Here is a 15,201-nt window from a genome sequence, read left to right as displayed (position 1 = left end):
TATAAAACAAATAAGCTAATAGGATATATTATACAGCACAGGAAATAAAGCCAATATCTGAATATAAATCTTAAAAGATTTATGGAGTATAATCGTAAAAGATTGAATCATTATTCTATACAACTGAATTTAATATAATATTGTTAACCAACTCTACTTCAATAAACAAATTTTTTAATGCTATAGTTCTCTGGTAAGTTTAGTACACATAACAAAAGCCAGTAGGGCTGTATTACCACAAGAGCTCATAAACAAATTTGCTTAAACAAGTTTACCACAGTAGACTCTGGAATCTGGCTCCCAGGGTTCAAATCCCAGCTCTGTCATTTGTTAATTGACCATGCTAAATAAGTATCTGCTGTTTTTATTGCTATTAGCATTTCTGTGTTATTCCCCAAGCCTTCTCGGATAGCCTCTAATCTCACGCCTCTCCAAAGTCTTACAGAAGCTAAACCAAAAAAATGTCTAGAGATAAATTCAAGTGGTAGTACCATTCTGTCCATTAAAAAAATAAAAATGCTATTGTGAAAGCAGTCAAAACTCACTCCTTCATTCCCCCTGTTTTTGGTGAGATATACTTTGCGGCCAGCATCAAGAGGGGCGCTGTAGCAGCTGGGCAGCCTGAAAAGCAGGGAAGGGGAGGAGGAAAAGGGGATGCACAGTGTTTTGGAGAAATCAGCTCCCCTAGAGCTCTGCAGGGTCAGACCCTGAGCATTCAATAGAAGAACGTATCCTTTCTACATTGATGCGTTTTGCAGGTTAGCGCCCATGGCACTGAGCAGAGGAATGAAAAGGCTGTGGATGCACAGTCCTGCTTCCTGACTCTGAACCAGGTATGAGAGAAGCAACTGGAAGAAAGATGAAACACGGGAAAGAACAAGGGAAAATAGATATATCGTTCATAAGATGTTAAATGGATCCTTTGGAAACGTGATTTCTCTGTCATTAATGGATGCGCATTCTTTGAAAACACTACCTGTTGCTTGCTTGCTTGAACGTTCAAAAGGCACAGAAGTCTTTTAAGATCTGAATAGTCCCTAGGAGAAAGAATAACACAATGTCAACCGACAGAAGACTCTAGGTGAAATAGTTGTGTTACCCACTAGTAACATGGACCCCTGCCACTTGGAGGCCTGCTGTTATAGACTGAAACATTCACACACTAAACATCTCCTTAGAACTCTGGGAAAGGGCAAACATTTCAGTGAAGACTCTACTCCAGAGTAGCAGTTGCCAAGGATCTACGCTGTGGTTGCTGGTCACTGCTTGAGTTAACAGTAAGCAAAAACTCAGTATGGTGTTACCTGGTGGTGACTCCTTGCTGTTTTTTATCAGTTGATTTTTCAGTGGCCTTCACTTTTTTGTCTTGATCAGGCATTGTAAACCATCAATGCCCCAGAATTAACATCGCATTCCTTTCAAAGTAAACTGGAAGGAAAAACTTTAGTTGGCTTGTGTGCTCCAAAATATTCTCAATTAATGCAAATTCACTTAAAACATTTATTTAAATATGCACAAACTAACATTTACTTCTAATACAATAATAAAAATGCTAATATGGATAACATTTACTATTTATCATTCAAAGGCCTCTGGATACATTTAGGGCATAGTTTATAATTATAGGTTTATAATTATAGTAGTACCTAAGCCTATATTTTCTGAGTCATTCTTGATTTCAAATATTCTGACTCATTACCCCAACAAGTACTTTTCTGCTTGCCAGGAAAAGTGTCCATATTTGGGATTTCCAAAATATTTATAAGCAAATACCTGAAGTCCCACTGACACTTTTATGCCATCTTACTTGTCTTTCTCGGTAAGTTTCCTTAACAGCATGCTGCTAGTTTAGGGAGCTCCTCTCTCATCGTGGGTCAGGTCCCTAAAAATTCCAGAGAAAGCTCCACCAAACGCATTGCACTTGCAAATGCATTACAGTGTCAAGGGCAACACACAAAATATCCTTGGGTTTCCAGAATGCCTAAAACTTTCAGGCTGAATCCCCACATGGGACAACTCCAGCCATAACCTCTTCTGCCAGAACTGGGTCAGCCTTGCACAGTCCGTGAACTCATTTAAGCATCCTGTTTAAAACAAGACAATGGGCTCACAATCAAAATGGAGTCATTCATGCTAACCCTGGGGTCAACCAAACTAAATTACAATTTCACCTCTCCCCAAGATGGAAACTTAAACTAGCCAATCAGGAATCTCCTGATTAGCACTAGTTAGGTAAGCAGCCTGATAAACCCTCCATCCTCTTTGGGAAAAATAAGCTTGCAATAACCAATCTGTTTTTTGACTAGTATAACTTCTTCATTCATATCTTCTTCTGCCTATAAAAGTCTTTCATTTTGTACAGTTTCTTAGAGCTCCTTTCTATCTGCTAGAGAGAATGCTGCCCAGTTCATTAATTGTTGAATAAAGCCAATACGATCTTTAAAATGTACTCAACTGAGTTTTGTTTTTAACAGTCCAGACAGTGGGGTATCCAGCCTGGGAATACAAGACAGTAGGCACCTCACTCTTCTGAATTAAGCTTTGTCATCATTATGGTCACCCTTCCTAGGATAAGCTTTAATACTACTCTCTACCACTACTCAAAAGGTTAGTATGAGTTCAACAATGGAGAATAATTTATTTGTTAATAAAACCCTTCTTTAATCAATTTCTGATTAAGTTGTTCTCGTTTCCAGAATAGAAACCAAAAAAAAGTTGAAGATACCCATACTTTCAATTACATGGAACATACAAAATAAAACACTATTGGTTTAGTTCTTGATTGAATGTAAAATTTTCCAGTTGTACTTGAATACAAGTGCTTGACTTCAGAATGTTTTTCAGGCATGAAAAAGTATGCATTGCTGTCTTATAATTGCATGCCTCAATGTGTTATAGAATTGATGGCCAAAATCCAAGTGTTTCAGAAGTACTTAAGAGGCAAAAGGAACGTACCAATGGGTGTTTTACTGCAACAGAATTGAGCAAAATTTAATTTTGTAAAATGAACAAAGACAGTATATCTAAGGATTTAAAATTATTTTCCCAATATAGTTGCATATTTGTAACAAATAGTTCAGCTGGAATTGAGCTGAAGACCAAGGTTCTCATCACAGACGCACATCATGCAAAGTACAATAACAGTATTTTAGGATTGTGCCCAGGACCTAACACCATGGATTTATTCTTTCAACAAATATTTATTGAATGTGTACTATGTTCAATCTCACTGAAAACTACTAAAGATAAAAGAGGCTATCTCAGATATAGGCTTCTACTACAAACAAAGAAAAACCCACTTAGGAACTTGAAACTATGTTTTGTGAGATATTCAGATATAGATTTGGTTTAGCATCTGCTTAAAAGAAAGAAAGGAGAAAGGGAGTAACAAAGGGCAGGGTAGGGAGGGGAAGAGGAAGAATGAATGACCTGTACATAATTTTTCAACAGCAAAAGATCCAAGTGCTTTTCATATATAAATATTAAAATGCCCCAAAAGTTCTAAAATAAATGGAAATCCAGTCAAAATAAATATAATCTAACTTCACCTTTCCCTCAAGAACAGAGGGAAAGTTCCATACAGATACACTGGCCTGTTGGCATCAAATTCTGCTCAAACCGTAGCTCTAGCCTGTTTTAGAAACAGGATATAAAAGTCACAATGATTAGCATGTGAAAATGTGTGGAAAAGCTCATGGGCTTCTGAAGGTAGAGGACCATATCTGCCACAATCTTACTGCTAAATGCCTTGTCTTATTCTGTGGTTTAATCTCTGTGATTTTATTGACCTGGTGGGTGAACAGGAAATAATCCTCTAATAGTTTTATCAGTTTAAGATTAGTTCCTACTCTGTGAACTGGAAGAGTGAAAATAGATAACTCTCTAGAAATGCTTCTCTTAATTAAACAGTAAACAAATTCACCAGAATCAGAAGAAGCAGGCAATTGCCTTTAGGACAAAAAAGAAAATCCTTTCCACTTGGTGGCCGTTAAAATGGAAACTATTCTGGAAAAAAAAAAAAAAAAAAAAACTTCAAGAAGTTGGAAATACTATAAAATATTTAATATAACCCCATATTTAATTAACAAAAATTATTATTATTATTATTTTTTATATGAATCAGCCATAGATTTACATGTATTCCCCATCCCGATCCCCCCTCCCACCTCCCTCTCCACCCGATTCCTCTGGGTCTTCCCAGTGCACCAGGCCCGAGCACTTGTCTCATGCATCCCACCTGGGCTGGTGATCTGTTTCACCATAGATAGTATACATGCTGTTCTTTTGAAATGTCCCACCCTCACATTCTCCCACAGAGTTCAAAAGTTTGTTCTGTATTTCTGTGTCTCTTTTTCTGTTTTGCATATAGGGTTATCGTTACCATCTTTCTAAATTCCATATATATGTGTTAGTATGCTGTAACAAAAATTATTACACTATACCAAACGCTATTTAGATAGCATCACAGACTCAGTGGACATGGACTTGAGCAAACTGTGGGAGACAGTGAAGAACAGGGCAGCCTGGTGTGGTATAGTCCACCGGGTCGCATAAAGTTGGACAGAACTTGGTGACTAAACAACAAGAGGGCGATAATTCAAAACTGATGGGTGGGGGAAAGGGCGGTTCACATCTTAAGTCATTTTCAAGAAGCAAACACCTTTCTGAGCAAGTGTTTCTCAGAGATCAGGTGAGGGCAAGAGTCCTGCAGGCGGAGTTTGCCTCGGAGCCAGCATCTAAACCTAAGGGAAGGAGTGGTTGGTGACAGTCCCGAGGGAGAGCCTAGCCTTCAGGGCAAGGCAGCAGGGCCCTAGGGGGCATTCCTGGGACAGACCCCTCCCCACATACCCCCTGCTGTCCTCCTCTCTGAAAGTATCTAGATAACAGCATTTGCTGCACATTCCCCAACTTGTTTTATAGATACTAAAACCACATTATAAAGAAGAAATTAACTAGCCGATGATAAGCACCTACTGCACCTGAAGATTTATGACGTTAACGCCCCGGAACCTCACCATCAACCAACCACTGTGCAGGAGCTGATCTCACACCCCAGAGACCCGCCGACTCCCCACCCTGGCCTTTCTGCACACTGCTGTATTTAAGATGGATAACCAGCAGGGACCTACTGAATAGCACATGGAACTCTGCGGGGTGTTACGTGGCAGCCTGGATGGAGGGGAATTTGGAGGAGAATGGATCCATGTATATGTATAATGGAGTCCTTTGCTGTCCACCTGAAACTACCAAAATATTGTTTGTTAACTGGCAATATCCTGATACAAAACGAAAAGTTTAAAAATGAATAAATAAAATAAAAATGCTTTGCTAAAAGGCATCAGGAAGGTCAGGTGTTTTGAGCATAAACTGCCTGGACTCCTTGCTGGGCCCTACAGTAAAGGCTGCACTGTTCTTCACCACAGCTTGTTGTTGTTTAGTTGCTCAGCCGTGTCCGACTCTTCGCAACCCCAGAGACTGCAGCACGCCAGGCTTCCCTGTCCTTCACTGTCTCTCGGAGTTTGCTCAAACTCAGGTCCATTGAGTCAGTGATGTCATCCAACTATCTCACCCTCTGTCGTCCTCTTCTCCTCCTGCCTTCAGTTTTTCCCAGCATCAGGGTCTCTTTCAATGAGTGGGCTTTTCACACCAGGTGGCCAGAGTATTGGAGCTTCAGCATCAGTCCTTCCAAAGAGTATTCAGGATTGATGTCCTTAAGGACTGACTGGCTTGATCTCCTTACTGTCCAAGGGACTCTCGAGAGCTTCTTGAACACCACAGTTTGAAAGCATCAATTCTTCAGCGCTCAGCCTTCTTTATGATCTGCTTCTCACATCCATACATGACTACTGGAAAAACCATAGCTTTGACTACATGGACATTTGTCATCAAAGTGATGTCTCTGCTTTCTAATACACTGTCTAGGTTTGTCATAGCTTTTCTTTCAAGGAGTAAGCATCTTTGAATTTCATGGCTGAAGTCATCATCTACCGTGATTTTGGAGCCCAAGAAAATAAAGTCTGTCACTGTTTCCATTGTTTCCTCAACTATTTTCCATAAAGTGATGGGACAGGATGCCATGATCTTACTTTTTTGAATGTTGAGTTTTAAGCCAGTTTTTTCACTCACTGCAGCTAGGTGTCAGTAGACTGGCTTTACTGTGCGTGGGCTAGTGGACCTGAGTGGTTCTGTGACACAGGCATTGCTGACTGGGGCAAAGAAACTCCAGTAGCTTAAACAAAATTCTCCCAAAAAGAGACCCAAAGCTGGCTGCTGGAAGCAAAACTCTGAAGCCAGTACCTGGGCACAAACCATCCTTGGAGATGGCGGCTCTGTGGATGTCCACAGCCCCCACGGATAAGCGTGGTTGATGGGGATTCAAGGACCAGGCTGCAGGCGCACATGGAGCAGAGGCGCAGGCAGTGGCTGCCAACTGCCAAGCTAACCTCTCTCCTGCTCACACTGACTTCTCTGAGTCCTTCCAGGTCTCCCTTCTCCTCCGCCCACGGGCTTCTTTGGGTCATTCAGCCTCAACTCATATGTCCCCTCCTTGCTGAGGACTCCCCAGCAACCCATGGGCCCCACATTCTCACGACTCCACCCTGTTTCAGCCCCTCGTGGGGCTCATCGACATCAGAACCCCTAGCCAGTCACTGGTTTCTGTGCAGTAGATCATAAGCCCCATGTGGGCAGGGACCATGTCTGCTTTATCCCCACACACCAGACAAACGGCACAGAGGAAGCACGATGTGTGAAATCAAAAAGTATTTGTGCCACAATCTGTAACAAGTGGCTCAGGCATTTTTACCAAAGTTCATGAATTATTTGCTTTTTGTGCACTGTATGCTCATTTGCTCAGTCATGTCCGACTCTTTGCAACCCCATGGACTGTAGCCTGCCAGGCTCTTCTGTCCATGGGGTTTTCCAGACAAGAATACTGGAGTGGGTTGCCATTTCCTCCTCCAGGGGATCTTCCCAACCCAGGGACTGAACCCAAATCTCCTGCATTGCAGGCGGGTTCTTTACCATCACGCCACCTGGGAAGCATTTGCTTTTTAACAATTATTAATTTTGGAACTAGAGCCCACCGTGACTCCCAAGCCCCAAGTCTGGTGCTCCTCCTCAGAGCCCAGTGCAAATACTCCCCACATCGCAAACCTATGCAAAAAGCATAATGACTGCCTGACAACTCTATGACACAGTATTGGGCCTCCTGTGTTCACCAGACACATGGTGGGCAAACAGTAAATATTTATTAAACAAAAAAATTCATGAATAGATGAATAAATAAAGGAATTTTTTTTTGAAAACCCTTTAATTATCTCTTTAGTTCAAAATTCTTTCATAAAACTTCTTTTAAACCAAATGGATTAATAAGTATTTGTAATGTTATGATAATACTGAACACACTCAGGAATGCCTTAACTCAGTAGTCCCCAACCTATTTGGCACCAGGGACCAATTTTGTGGAAGACAACTTTGTCATGGACTGGGGTGGGAGGATGGTTTCAGGATGATTCAAGCGTATTACATTTATTATGAACTTTATTTCCATTATTATTAGATTGTGATATATAATGAAATAATTATACAAGTTAATATAATACAGAATCAGATTATCTGGCATTAGATTCTCATAAGGAGCACACAACCCAGATCCCTCACATGCACGGTTCACAGTAGGATTCAAGCTCCCATGAGAACCTAATGCAGCTGCTGATCTGACAGGAGACAGAGCCCAGCACTATGAGCAATGGGGAGGGGTTGTAAGTACAGATGAAGCTTCCACCCGCTTGTCCGCAGCTCATCTCCTGCTGTGCAGTCCAGTTCCTAACAGGCCATGGACTGGTACCCCCGATCTAACTTATTCAATCTTTAGGAAGAAAATTAGAGGCCTCAAATTGTGGTGCTGGAGAAGACTCTTGAGAGTCCCTGGGACACCAAGGAGATCAAACCAGTCAATCCCAAAGGAAATCAACCCTGAATATTCATTGGAAGAACTGATGTTGAAGCTGAAGCTCCAATACCTTGGCTACCTGATGCAAGAACTGACTGATTGGAAAAGACCCTGATGCTGGGAAAGATTGAGGGCGGGAGGAGAAGAGGGCCGCAGACAATGAGATGGTTAGATATCATCACCGACTCAGTGGACATGAGTTTGAGCAAACTCCGGGAAATCGTGAAAGACAAGGAAGCCTGGCGTGCTGCAGTCCATGGGGTTGCAAAGAGTTGGAAACGACTTAGGGACTGAACAACAACAAGAAAATAAGATAATATTCATGAACAGTGTTTCTCAAATTATCTATAAAGTTTTTTTTTTTTTAATTTCCAATCTATTATGGACCAACACTTCTGACTGAGTGATGTATCTTATTCAGCTAAATAAGTCCATCACTGATCATGTGCTTGGACAGCATGGCAATGTCAAATTGCCAGAAATATTCCTCAGTGCTTGCTCTCAAATTTGCACTTCTCTCTTGTGGACATACTAGTCTGGAAGGCTACCTGAATGGCACTGTTTTAGGTAACTGAGGTCTCTCCTTTCAAATAACAATATTGTCTTCACAGCGATGCTAGGTGACCTTCTGAAAACCACCGCCCTCCATGTGGTGCCTGAAAGGACTAACTCAGTCGTCAGTTCCAGGACAACCAAGGGAGGGTGAGAGTGGCTGGGTGCAGGCTCTTTACTGAGACCCCATAGTCCTATTTCTCTGGGGTTCTGTGTACAGTTTCACTTTTTTAAAGTTTCCTGTGCTAAAAATAAAAATAGAAAACCACTCATTTTCTGACACTTATTTTATACATGAGGCCAGAGATTATAATACTTGCTACACAAATACATGTATTCATATGGGGACTTTCCTTTGATTCTAAATGGAAAAGATGAAATTCAGTATTTTTTTCTTAAAAGCGGGAATGGGTCATAGAAGTGAAAGATAAAATACAAGGGCGTATTGGGCTTTCCAGGTAGCACTTGTGGTAAAGAACCCACCTGCCAATGCAGGAGACATAAGAGATGTGGGTTCTTTCCCAGGGTCAGCAAGATTCCCTGGAATAGGAAATGGCAACCCACTCCAGTATTCTTGCCCGAAGAATCCCATGGACAGAGAGGAGCCTGACGGGCTACAGTCCATTGGGTTGCAAAGAGTCGGACACGACCGAGTGACTTAATACAAGTGCATATCACTTTAAGAACAGAAACATTCATATCTTTCCTCTGTACCTATCAGTCATGGAACCCAAATATTATCTCAGATCAGAGAGACAAAGCATTCCATACTTTATAGGATAGTCAAATGGTCTGGGGTTTTCAGCCCTAGTCAATTATGGGCATAATCATAGTTCTGACTCACTTTTTAATTTTAAACCCATTTTTAAAAAGAAACTCTCAAAAGTAATTCCTGTTTCCTATTATCATCCAAAATTTGGGTTAATACTAAAAGAAAGACATCAGACACACACACCTCACTTAGTAATTGCAGGGCAAACACATATGACAGAGAGATACCCACAGCACTGCAAAATTGATTGTAATTAATGTAAATTGTGCAAATATAAGCCCACTAATTGAACAACATGGTGAGTATCTGTGACATGATTTTCAGGATCTCTGCCCAGAAATTCTTTGTTACTCCCCAGTTGCTTTAACTGCTCGAGAGATCCTTATATGACCTCATTAAATTCATTTAAGGAAATATCTTCAATTCCCACAAATACAAGTTTTTTCCTTCTAATCACTTAGGTTGCATCTCTCGAGTTATTTCAAAATAAGCATTAAAAGTGCATTGGGAGACTTCCCTGGTGGTCCAGTGGTTAGTACTCCGTGCTTCCACTGTGTCGCTGGTCAGGGAACTAAGATCCCAACCACAAGCCACATGGCACAGTCAAAAAAAATCAGTGTACTGGCCACTTGAGCAGTTTATTTTAGTAAAGTGCTCTGAGAATAGACAAAGCATTTCTTTTTATACAGAATAGTTATACTTAACCTCACAGATACAGGAGCTTGGTCTTTAGAAAATTATAAATCCTGCACAGAAAGCATCAGGTTAAGTTGGACAAACACTGGAAAATAAAGCGCACACAGAGATTTTAACAGTGATCAAAGAGCAAAAGAACTGTAAGAAACAGGACTTGTTCATACCTACTGTAGCTTACAAAGTGGAAAGTGGAGTCGCTCAGTCGTGTCTGACTATTTGCGACCCCATGGACTGTAGCCTACCAGGCTTCTCCATCCATGGGATTTTCCACGCAAGAGTACTGGAGTGGGCTGCCATTTCCTTCTCCAGGGAGTCTCTAAACTGTGGACTTGATTCTTGTATCATATTGTTATGGTTCCTCAGTGGGAAATATGGATGGAGTTAGCAGAACAGACAGTTATCACAAGAAAGACCCTCCTGGAACATCTAGTATCAGGGATCTGTCACCTTCCAGGCTCAGGAACACCTTTAAATGAATGATACCCGCAGAGTACATGACCCAGCAGCAGAGCTTTGGTGAGACCTGAGAAGGTACATCCTCCTTAAAGGGTTTCAAAAGCACATTAAACATGAAGCAGAACAGGGGCTTGTCCAGTGGCTAAGACTCCATGTCTCCAATGATCCCTGGTCAGGGGACTAGATTCCACATACTGTAACTAAGGATTCGCATGCTGCAACTAAGACCCAGAGCAGCCAAGTAAATAAAATAAAATAAATATATTGTTTAAATGAAGCAAAACAAGACACCAGTACAGGACAAACAAAACAGACCCATAGGTCCCCTGGTGCTGACCAGGATTCAGTGCCTTTCATTGAACACGGGAAGAAACAGAGGCTCAGAGACAGAAAATGTGCCTGAGGCCATAAGGCACTTTTAGGAAGAGAAGCAGAACAGAGTCCAGCTCACCTTCAGGGTCTAAATATTAAAGGCAACTCAGAGAGAGACAGGGAAGGAGAATTTGTTGACATTGGCCTTTAGATGAGAGCAAAGGTTGACATATAACAAGCGATGCTTGCATAACTTCACCTCCTGGACACTGGTGTGCTTACAAATACACACCCATTCATCCAGGTTCACTCATGAGAACTAGGTAGGTGGTGAGTTTTAACCACCACACGGTGCCAAAGGTGCAGTTGTAACAGAACTGCCATTGGCAGAAGTGGCATCAATGAAGGGCAAGTATCATCAGAGCCTTGCTCCCGGGTCAGCAGACTTGACACCTTCCCTAGCACAGTTTGTTCTTTAAACAACCTTCTGCTTTCTGTTTAAACAAGCACCTGGGGGATAAAAGAACCAAAAACAAGAAGAGCATCCTGACTGCCTCCCACTCATTCCTTCGAATGTTTACTGAGCACCTGCTAGAGGTTAGACAGCTCAGCAGTAAAGAATCTGCCAGTTCAAGAGACATGGGTTCGATCCCTGGATCAGGAAGATCCCCTGGAGGAGGGCACAGCAACCCACTCCAGCATTCTTGCCTGGAGAATCCCATGGACAGAGGAGCCTGGCGGGCTATGGTCCATGGGGTCGCAAAAGAATTGGACACGACCGAGCGACTAAACAACATCATAGGTTAGACACGCCTGTAAAGTGTCTGCTTTCATCTTCTGGTGAATCTAACCCAGGGTGGACTGAGACTGCTGTTTCATATCTACACTATCAGGAGTCAATTAGCTGGCTGGTGGGAAGCTGCTGTGCCTCGCAGGGAGCTCGGCTCGGTGCTCTGTGAAGACCTAGGGGGCGGGATGGGGGAATGGGAGGTCCAGGAGGGAGAGCATATATGTATACACACAGCTGATTCACTTTATGGGACAGTAGCAACTAACACAACATTGTAAAGCAATTATATCCCAGTGGGAAAAAAGTTAACAGGAATATATGACAACAGACATCAGTACCATTTTCCTATTTTCAAGCTTTATTCCCATTTTATTAGTAAGCCTTTTGTGACAAAGGACAATGCCCCCAGATAGGATAGAGCTCCTGTGGGTCCCCTCAACCGCCCCTGCGTGGGGTTTGTGACTGTGCTCAGGCCTATGTGGCTGCTCACACAAGTCTACCTGTGACACAGTGCAGAAGATGCCTCTGTTAAGAAAGTGAACCTGAGACCCATGTACTAAGTAGTGATACTGTAAAGAGAAAAAGGTTCAGATGGTTTGAAGAAAGAATTTATATTAACCAGTTGATAAAAATAACTAAAGTAGCACATCAAATTTCTCTTTATTCACTGACCTCCAAACATAGTAAGATCACATTCAATTCTCTGATACTGTGTGACAGAGAAAGGTGACAATGATATTCATTCATTCCTTCAGGAAACAATTTTTAATCTCTTCTTATATGGCAGACACTGAGGCTACTGTACTGAATAAGACATGGTACGATAATAAGTGAGTATGGATTCAGCCCAACCAACCAGACCCTCAAAGAATAAAGAGATGAACACACTGCTGTTCATAAAAAACGGCAGCACTGAATTACTTTCTGAGCCACAAAATAAAATTGCTTCATCTAATAATATTTCTTGATTAAGTACATATTTAATTTATTGTGCTCTGTGCATAAGACACTGCTAGAGGCTTCCATAACTCAGCATGTGCAGGCAATCAGAAATGTGGAGGTTAAACATGAAACTGCTGATATTTGGGCCTTAAAAAAAAAAAAGAACAATTTCTTATAGTTCAGCCTAATGCATGGAATTAAATAGGAACACTAGAAATGTCAAAAAGCAGAGAAAATTAGTTTCTCAAGGAAGTTATAAATTGAATGAGTTTAAGGGAAAGAAAGCCCAGTGGGGGCTGATGAAAGAGCTCTGGAAAAGTGTGTGTGATGGATCTGGAAAGCAGGTCCAGGAGCATGGGTTGGCAGGTGGGGTGGGGCTGGGGGAAACAGGGAGCAGATGAGCTGGGCTGGAGAGCTGATGCTGACCTCCTGGGCTGTAGCCAACACTTGAAACAGAAGAGGCTCAAATAGTCTCAAATCAAGAACAGCCCTTGGGCATGAACCTTGGGAAAATGACACTTCCTCTTCCTCAGGCCCTCACTCATTAGATTTCTATCTTTCTACTCAGTATGGTTCCTGTCTGCCTGTGTCTCTGTATCCTCACCACTTATACCCTCATCCGCATCACCACCCCCTGGATCCTGAACTGCAGGAACCACTTCGGAAATGGACTCCCAACCTCCAGTTTCTCTCTCTTCCCAACAACAAGGCTGTTCTCTGCATAGCATCAAAAGCAGCTTTTTTTTTTTTTTGGTACAAAGCTGACCAATTGAGCCTTCATGGGCTTCCCATTTCTCTCAACATAAAAACAAATTATAAGGAAGCCCATGGGTGTCCTGTGAGATGAAGCCTCAGCCCTCAACAGCTCCACTCAGACCTGGACCCAGACACGTTTTTTCCTGGACCAGATTAAGTGTGAAAGGCCCGGAAGGCTCATCCACCTCTAGGGAATTTTCTCTGATCTCCATGCCTTGAAGCTCTTAATAAAGGGGCAGATTCCAGCAATAATTCAATAAAGATGCATATCTGGCTCCTTTAGTTTACTATACACTAGTCAGGGATGCGAGTGACAGAGAGTTTGCTCATCCGCAGCATCCAGCACAGCACTGCTGGTTTATAACAATGCAAGTGCTCAATGAACGGTTGCTGAATGAATGAATGCATAAACAAATCCCAAGTGAAAGTGACTGGGAAGCTCCAGGTATGGAGGATCACTGTTTATAGATGGAGAATAAAGATCATGAAAAAACTCTCAGCAAAGGATACATCTGCCCCAGATGACCAGTATCTAGTTATAGAATGTTGGTTTGACCAAAGTCTCTTTAAAAACGCATGGAGGCCACAAAATAAGTAAGATATCCGTGTTAAATATGGGCTGCCTCAAATACACATGAACGGGACGATAACACTTCCTACAGGAAACATGAGTATTCATGCTGATGTCAAGTGTAGCCCATGCACACGCATACACACGTCGTGTGAATGCCGTGGTCTCCACTGGAGAGTGCTAACAGGCTTGGGGAGGTGAGGTCTTCCTGTTACATGCATGACTGGGATGCAGCAGTGGTGGTGGAGACCTGGTGTCTCCTTGCCCGCTGAGTGATCTCAGAAAGTCCCTGGGCCTCTCTAATGATTAGTCTCCTCATTTACAAGAAAATAGAAACAATAATATCCCCGTCATAAGACGGTAGTCGGGATTAAATAAAAACAAACTCTTTTACAACTGTCCAGGGGACTCCCCTGGTGGTCCAGAGATTAGGCCTCTGCACCTGCACTGCTGTTGGTCCAAGTTCAATATCTGGTTTGGGAACTGAGATTCCCGCGTGCTGCATCGTAGGGCCTCAAACAAAACAAAAAAAAAAACAAGCTGTCGGTACCTAGCTCAGTTGTTATTATGACAGTTTTTCTAAATATTATTATTGGTAACATTACTACTACATCAGCTTGAAGAGCTTGTCATGCTTATTTGAAGTCATTTACCTGTATTCACTGACTTTGATTCACAAATGACAAACACTGACATAAAATGAAAAAAAAAATAACCCACTGTTTTTAATGCCACAAATAGTCTTCATTTTAATTTGTTACCCTCTGATGTTAGTTTGCATTTCCTATTACAGGCACTTTGCTGTATTCTTACACAAACTTACACAACCCTGGGATGAGGCTGTGTTTCTCCAGCTTACAGATGATGGAACTGACTGAGTTTCAGTAACTTGGCCAAGATCTCATATCTGGTAACAGTAACAACAATAAAAGCAAATGTTTATGGGGGCTTGCCCTGTGCCAGGACCATTCTGCTGCCATACATTAACCAATATTAATATAATTCTAACAAAGCTATAAGGCACCTACCTGTACTGTTCCCATTTCACAGATGACAGAACTGAGGCCCACAGAGGTAAAGGAATTTCTTGGATTCACAGAGCTGTAAGTCCCTGGTGGATGAGCAGGAATTTAAGGCCAGGCAGGGCCCTCCTTGTTAACTGAATGCTATACTAACTCTTCCTTTTGGTCGCCTTTATCCTGCTATTCGCCTAAGTGAATTTTCTAGGCAAATGTTTATCACCTTAATGATAAAATATTACTTCAGACACACTTTTCTCAAATCAATTAACAATTCCCTGTCATTTATGCAAAATACACTAAATATTGTGTGACTTTTCGCTGATGGCCCAGGATCAATGTCAAGGCTGCTATGCGTTATCCAGTCTGCCTCTTGTTTTT

At 41.9% G+C, this 15,201-nt stretch overlaps 1 protein-coding gene across 2 annotated transcripts in view; it reads right to left on the bottom strand.

Moving 5' to 3' along the window:
* The window catches only part of NEK10 (NIMA related kinase 10), a 290,181-nt gene that overhangs the window by 270,023 nt on the left and 4,957 nt on the right, over positions 1–15,201 (bottom strand). Inside the window, exons 2-3 of one of the 2 annotated variants that reach the window (XM_043443207.1) lie at positions 1,305–1,428; positions 977–1,037 (exon numbers count right to left, since the gene is read on the bottom strand). In XM_043443207.1, coding sequence (XP_043299142.1) covers positions 977–1,037; positions 1,305–1,378 — 135 coding nt within the window. In that variant the 5' untranslated portion in view covers positions 1,379–1,428. The remainder of the gene's footprint in view (positions 1–976; positions 1,038–1,304; positions 1,429–15,201) is intronic. The other variant, XM_043443206.1, reaches the window with a different exon arrangement.

The sequence above is a fragment of the Cervus canadensis genome, chromosome 22 (assembly GCF_019320065.1).
Source record: "Cervus canadensis isolate Bull #8, Minnesota chromosome 22, ASM1932006v1, whole genome shotgun sequence".
NCBI classification, from domain to species: domain Eukaryota; kingdom Metazoa; phylum Chordata; class Mammalia; order Artiodactyla; family Cervidae; genus Cervus; species Cervus canadensis.
The sequence above is the reverse complement of the archived record's forward strand: the minus strand, read 5'-3'. Positions and strand labels throughout refer to the sequence as shown.